The sequence below is a fragment of the Anarrhichthys ocellatus genome, unplaced genomic scaffold, assembly GCF_004355925.1.
Source record: "Anarrhichthys ocellatus isolate YVR2014 unplaced genomic scaffold, GSC_Weel_1.0 scaffold631, whole genome shotgun sequence".
NCBI classification, from domain to species: Eukaryota; Metazoa; Chordata; class Actinopteri; order Perciformes; family Anarhichadidae; genus Anarrhichthys; species Anarrhichthys ocellatus.
Genome location: NW_022280605.1, coordinates 870 through 7,754, shown reverse-complemented (window position 1 = coordinate 7,754; position 6,885 = coordinate 870). Strand labels below are relative to the sequence as shown.

General features: G+C 40.7%; 1 protein-coding gene across 1 annotated transcript in view; it reads left to right on the top strand.

Moving 5' to 3' along the window:
* Positions 1–6,885, top strand: part of LOC116376821 (P protein-like) — a 9,973-nt gene that overhangs the window by 2,913 nt on the left and 175 nt on the right. The window contains exons 6-9 of the mRNA XM_031838306.1: positions 528–681; positions 3,426–3,497; positions 4,432–4,497; positions 5,770–5,826. Coding sequence (XP_031694166.1) covers positions 528–681; positions 3,426–3,497; positions 4,432–4,497; positions 5,770–5,826 — 349 coding nt within the window. The remainder of the gene's footprint in view (positions 1–527; positions 682–3,425; positions 3,498–4,431; positions 4,498–5,769; positions 5,827–6,885) is intronic.

The following is a 6,885-nucleotide window of genomic DNA, read 5'->3' as shown; positions in this document are numbered from 1 at the left end:
TGTAGCTTTTGTGTCTCGTTGTAGCTTCTCTGTGTCTCGTTGTAGCTGTTTACACCTTTTCTTTCATGTTTCATTCAGCAGCTGCTCAGCTCTGACTTCAGCTCTGTCTGTAGTTGCGTTATGTCTCTTTGTAGTCGTTTTATGTCTCTTTGTAGTTTCTTTGTGTTATATTTTTGTAGTTGATTAATTACTTACATACACTCAGATATTATTAGAGAATGCGTCCGTACATCCAGAGGGACCCTTTAAGTCCATTTCCTCCCAAGCTTCTCTGCAGGCTGCCATCACTGAAATTGTTTATTAACAAAGTTATTTTTAATTAATTTGCAAGATGTGAATTTACGCCACATAACATCATATATGTCCCGTTGTTGCGTATGTGCTGCTGTTTTCTTGGACTTTGTTTCCACTGCCAGACTCCAACATAACAAAGCTTCCTGGTTCCTGCCTACGTTTTATGGATCTCTGAATGTTCAGCGACATGAACTACCTGCAGGTGATTGTGTCTGCCTCCGTCTCCCTCACAGTGACCCCATCGTCATCACGGTCCAGGCCTTCCTGCAGGAGGATGAGGTGGTGCCGCTCTCCATGACCCACCAGTCGCTCTACGTCAACGTGGAGACGCAGGTGGGCATCGCTGGAATCATCCTGACCGGAGTCTACGTTCTCATCATCTTTGAGGTAAACAGGGAATAAACTTCACTTTCGGAGGCATCGCTTAAGATTTCAGTCCAGTTGGATTTAGAATGTTCCCTTTGAAGAAGCTACACCAAGCAGAACGCTAAAGATGTCATAACTTCTTACATATCTTTCAACTTGAACTCTTACTACTAATACTAACTTCTGCTAGCTGCTTCAGCTTCACAACAGTCACGCTAGCCCACTGACCAATCACAGCGCACGTAATGCTGACGTACTTGTAGGCCAGCTAGCAGCTCTGGCACGTCAAAGAATACGCCCAACATGTCAAACTAAAGATCTGATTGGTTGAACACTATGACAATCAACAATATTGTCCCCATTCACTTAAACTGCACATGGATGAACTCCTGAGTCTGCAGGCCTCTGTCTCTGTTCTTACCTAGAGACACAGAGGTGAGATCTGATTGGATAAAAGCTCTACTTAAAACAAGCTGCACTGGAAGCAGAGCAACTGAGGAAGACAGGAGCTGTGCAATGAGAACATAAGATAATGGGGAAAATATTATTATAAATTATAATACATGTAGTGTATTTAAGAAAAATTATTAGATTATAAAATAGCTATAACTTTGTGATTCTGTTTAGGCCAGCAGAGAAGGCTTTGCTGGCCCTGATGGACCACCACTGGTATACATATAAATATACATAAATAATAATAATAATAATAAAATTTATTTATAGAGTGCTTTTCACAGACAAAAAATCACAAAGTGCTTTAACAGAGCAGAAATTTAAAAGCATAAAAAACACGTGACCATAGGGTCAATAAATTACATACACAGAGAAAAAAATAAATAAATTAAAAATTAAAACATATTTTAAGAGCAGGCCTAGGACATGGGTTTTTACTCAAACGCCAGCCTAAAAAGGTGGGTTTTGAGCTGTTTTTTAAAAGTGTTCCCAGAATCTGCGAGGCGTAGAGTCGCAGGCAGAGCATTCCACAGCCTCGGCGCCACTGCCTCAAAGGCTCGGTCACCACAAATATATATACATAAATATATATATATATATTAGTGCTGGGCAACGATTAATATTTTTAATCGCGATTAATCTCATTGTTATGGCGAAGTTCAATAATGAATTCAAAAGTAGTGTATTGTGCACTTTTATTTTGAAAGTACTGCTATATGAACTAAAGGTCAATAACATTTGGTTTGTAAACACTTTGAACACATCAGGTTGTTGTTAGTAGCAGTATTCTCTTTACACAGCAGCAGTTATAACACAGTTATAATGATTCTGATCATAGAGCCGGTGTTCATAACTTTATCTTCATGTGTGTAAGAGATGATATTTAAATGTACTTCTTGAAAACTGCAAACCTATCTACTTCTTTTTTACGTTTGTTAAATTCTCAGTAGCAATAACTAAATGATGCTTATTATAGATATTACAAACAAAACACTTAAAAAACTCGACAACATGTATTTTAATATTGTCACTGTTGTAAATTGTTTGATTGCATGATTTACTTTTATTGTGAAGAGCATGAAAACGGAAGTGCTTTTAGTTTGAAGAGACAGGAAGTAGAATGGTACGTGTTCTTGACGCTAACAATGTTGATGAAACGTAAAAAACCACATGTCGGGTGCAAGAGCGCGTTGTGTTCACTGTAACACTGTAACACTGCATTTCAGACAGTAAAGTGTTCCGTTCAAACAAGACGTGTCTTCCTCACGAGAAGCTCCACTTCACAACAGTCACGTTTGATCTGTAACGAGACGATGGCGCTCGTGTGTGTGTGTGTGTGTGTGTGTGTGTGTGTGTGTGTGTGTGTGTGTGTGAGACAAGAGTGAAGGACGGTGACGGAGTGTAGGAGGGGTTCAGGACCCGGGGGGAAGGAGGAAGTGACGCCACACAAACACAGCTGTTCACTGCTTGTTGCCTGGTTCTTGTGTTAAAAATGTGACTTAATAATAAATAAATAAATGCATTAACGCGCGATAATATAATTGTCGGTGTTAATTAATTAATGCGTTAACGCGATAATAACGCGTTAACTTGCCCAGCACTAATATATATATTTTCTTTTTTTGTAACACTGCAAATATATAAAGATTGCAACCCTTTCCTCAGAGGGCCAGAGGTCAGTCCCCATTGTGTTGCCTCTTAACAGACATGTACTTAAATGAAAGTCTTCAAGCTGTCACTTTATAACTTCAACACTAAAATGTCCGTCTGTGTGTCAGCGACTCTCCTCGTGTTTCCTTTAACTCTGAAAGAAAACTCTCTCACTCCGTCATTGGTTAACATACGAGGCGTGACCTGCTGGCAGCAGCTCTGATGTCTGATCACGCGGCCGTGCTCATCACAGGCTGCAGCTTCTATTAATGAGGATGCATCATACATGAGCTGGAGGGTCATGGAGCCGTCTGTAATATCACCTTTAACTTCCGCATTTCTTCATATTCAGACAGAAGAAAAGTGATGCAACGCGCTCGCCTTTATGTTGCTGCAGCTTCAGAATCACACATCTCAGAGCTGCTGCAGTGTTTGGAGAATGTCTCTTTAAATGACAGTTTGAGATGCAGGATTATTTAATGAAACACAAAAAACACAATTTAAAATGAAAATAAATAAATGACAAGTTGTGAATGCATTTGATTTGACTCTAAAGTGTTCAGTTGTAGATTTAAATGTTAAATCAATAAATCAATGCAGCATTCTTTGGTTGAGAGGAGTTTCTAATGTGGTGTTCATGATGAATCTTTTGGATCTTTCAGATTGTGCATCGTACTCTGGCGGCCATGTTGGGTTCTCTGGCAGCTTTAGCCGCTCTGGCCGTCATCGGTGATGTGAGTCTCTTTTCACTTTTCTGTTTTAGTCGGCTGCAACATAAATACAAAAGCTACTCGCTTATATGAGTAATATATGAGTTGGAAATCCAGCCGGCAATTATAGTGAAGAATAAGGACAGTTAGCGATAAAGTTAAGGTGCATTCAGGTGCTCCTCGGATAATCCCATGGCCAGAGTTTGGGAGTTCTTCTTCTGACTTTAGTGAATCGGGTAAATATTTTAGATCTCACCTCTAAACTTCCCGAGTTCAAAATCTGCTCGTCTGGACAAAGTGACACAATAATGAAGTGTGAAAATGTCTCTTCACGTCCTCTGAACTGATGTTTTTCTAACAAGAACGATGCTTCAGGATGTTGATGATGAACAGAGCTCAGGTTGCTTCTCAGTTGGTCTTAACTGTTGTTTCAGAGGACTTTATAGTTTGTCATTCCTCTGTGTTCACAAACGCATCAAAAGCTTTGATTTCCTAATAATAAATCTGATTTTAAGTAAAAACAAAGTGATGTCTGTAAAGAAGCTGATGTCACTTTAACAACAACATATTCTAGAAAAGTTAAAAACACAACTTTGGAAAAATCGTTTTCAAAGTTCCAACTTTGCAGAAATAAGAAGCCCGGGCGTAATTAATAACGTTAATAACGGGTTCCAGTTTGAGGGAACCTTTGCGGCGCACTGGGACCTTCAGCTAGATTTATAGGTTCCACCTGCGCTTCTCCTGCTGCGACGAGTCAACATGTCGCCCGTAGAAGAAGACCGATAGCACCCAGAGGAAGGATCTGAGCCAGCAGCAGTTACAGCACACACAGTTACTGAAACATCTGTTCAGGTTGTCGGGAAGTTTAGTTCTGCACTGAAAAGAAGAAGAACGTTGCCTGACATCAAATAGAGATGATTGGATGTAACAGGAATGAACTCCTTTGTGTCTCCCACAGCGGCCCAGTCTGGTTACTGTGGTCGAGTGGATCGACTACGAGACGCTGGCTCTTCTCTTCGGCATGGTGAGACTCGAAAGTTATATTTATGAGTTCATTTACTCAACAAATCTCCTGTTGGACAGTTTTACAAAAAGCTTTATTTTGTATTACTGGAAGATTTTCACTTCACTGTATCTGACGTCTTCCCAACTGCTGAATCTTTTCTCTGAAAGTTACAGAACTGATTTAAACTTCTGACACTTTATCACATCTACAACAACTCATTATTCACTCACAAGATCCTTCTGCCAGATCAGTGATATCTAAATGTCATATTGATGCACGAGCACAGCTGGTTGGACAACTTCCACCGTCAACAGCTGCTGCTGGAACTTTCATCTCATTCTGCAAGAAATACAGCAGAGGGAGTTTATGAAAATACTCCAAACCAAAACATGTATTTAAATGTGCTACAATGCACTTCATGCAAAGTAAATATCCTCAATTGTTTCTGTATTATATAAAGTCAAGTCTATATCATTTATGGATTTGTCACCAAGCTTGCAGTCTCCATCAAAAACTTAGTATTTGGATTGTGTTCTTGGCTCATTTTGCTGTTATGGGCAATGAATAATTTGAAGGGGGACAAAAGGGGACAAAGGGGGGACAAAGGGGGGACGGCTTTGAAACATCACAAAGTTGTAATCTATGGCCCGGTCAGTCTGCCTGTACTGTGTATTGATAAACATGTGGTGCTGTCCGTGGTGCTGAAGTCACAGATGGATTTGTAATTGCAACGTTTTCTCTGAATCCCACATTTCTTTCTGCTCCGTCTTACATCTATAACATTCTCTAAACTATCGTTCGTCCGAACTGATTCAAAATGAAAAGCAGAGCTCTAAAATAAGGATCGCAAAGCTGAGTCACATGCCAGTGAATCTGCTACTTGATCAAGTAATGAAACGCAGCTGAAGTTTATCAGCTGAAGCTCAAACAGGTATTTTAATGATCCTGGTAATTAGGTCAGTTGGGTGAAGTTACAGGATGAGAAATGAATTCATCTCTAGATTATTTGATTACCGATTATAGATACAACTAGTTGTATAAACTAGTTGTATAGGGGCAAGTAGAGATGTACTTTGGGTGAGTAGAATTCTGATCAACTTGCAAGCTAAAAAAACAACCTGCAGTCGCTTTCTGGCTACAAGTATGATCATAAAGTATTAGTGAAAAGAATATCCTGATATTCTTCTTACTGACCACCACCTCTTACGTGAGCACCATCTTTGAAATATCAGTGTGACATAATCTTGTTCTATAAAGGGAAATGAAAGGAACGTGTGCTGTTTGTTCCAGATGGTGCTGGTGGCCATCTTCTCAGAGACCGGCTTCTTTGATTACTGTGCTGTGAAGGTGAGTTGTCACTCAGAACATAACAGAACTAGAAGTGTCAGTGGAGAAAGTGGTGATGTTTCTGAACATGAAGGTGTGGGTTATAGATCCTTTGGTCATATATACCGTGAGCATGTTTGCCGTCGGGATGCTGAGTCTGAGAGAACAGAAGCGCTTTAGAGTCGTCTCCAAGGCGACAGGCTTTGAGCTATTTCTGAAGCTAGCCCCCCCCCGATACACGACGGTGTAGTCTTTACCTCCACGTATCTGACATGAGCAGGATTTGTGAAGACCTCTGTGACGTGAGATGACCTGACAGGTTCTGATGCCTATCTTTACACGCTGACTCAGCAGCACGGCTCTACAGCGGGCTGACAAGAAGCACTCTCGCTTTGACTCGTGGGTCAGAAAACTGGGTCAGCGCTGCTGTTTGAAATGAGCCCATTTGTTTAATATTTAGACAAGAATAGTATATTATTTGTAATGTTCTCTGATCGCCTTTAAAGAGTTTTTCTTAACTTAGATCCACATGTATCCTACACATAATAAAGGATTACGTTTCCTCAGATGAGTCTGTTATTCCTCAGTATAGAACAGACCTTCATCCTCTCTTTAGAAGGTCGACGTTTCAGTTTTAATCCTGAATATTGTGCGTGGACGGTGAAGGAGGGCGATCGCCTTCGTCCTCCAGGTACAGCAGCACTCAGACCTGGAGAACAGAGGAGGACGCAGGCTCATGAATTTTAAGTGTGAGTTGGACAAGAAATGAAAACAGCTTCTCTGAGACACGTCAGACTGTTACACAGAAGCGGGGGCCGGTCCCATGGGGGCCGGTCCCATGGGGTGATGTTGTATTAGCATGAAAGAGTGTAAATATATATTATAAGGTTATTTTTGGAATCTTAATACTCTACCTCTTCTGGTGCTAACAGGCAAAGGCTCCGGGCTCAATGTGTCAGGGGCCCATCTGGCCCTTACGTCCAAAATGTCACTCAAAGAGCTCATTGTTCTCATTGTTGTCTCTCTGAAGGCTTACCAGCTCATTGTTCTCATTGTTCTCATTGTTGTCTCTCTGAAGGC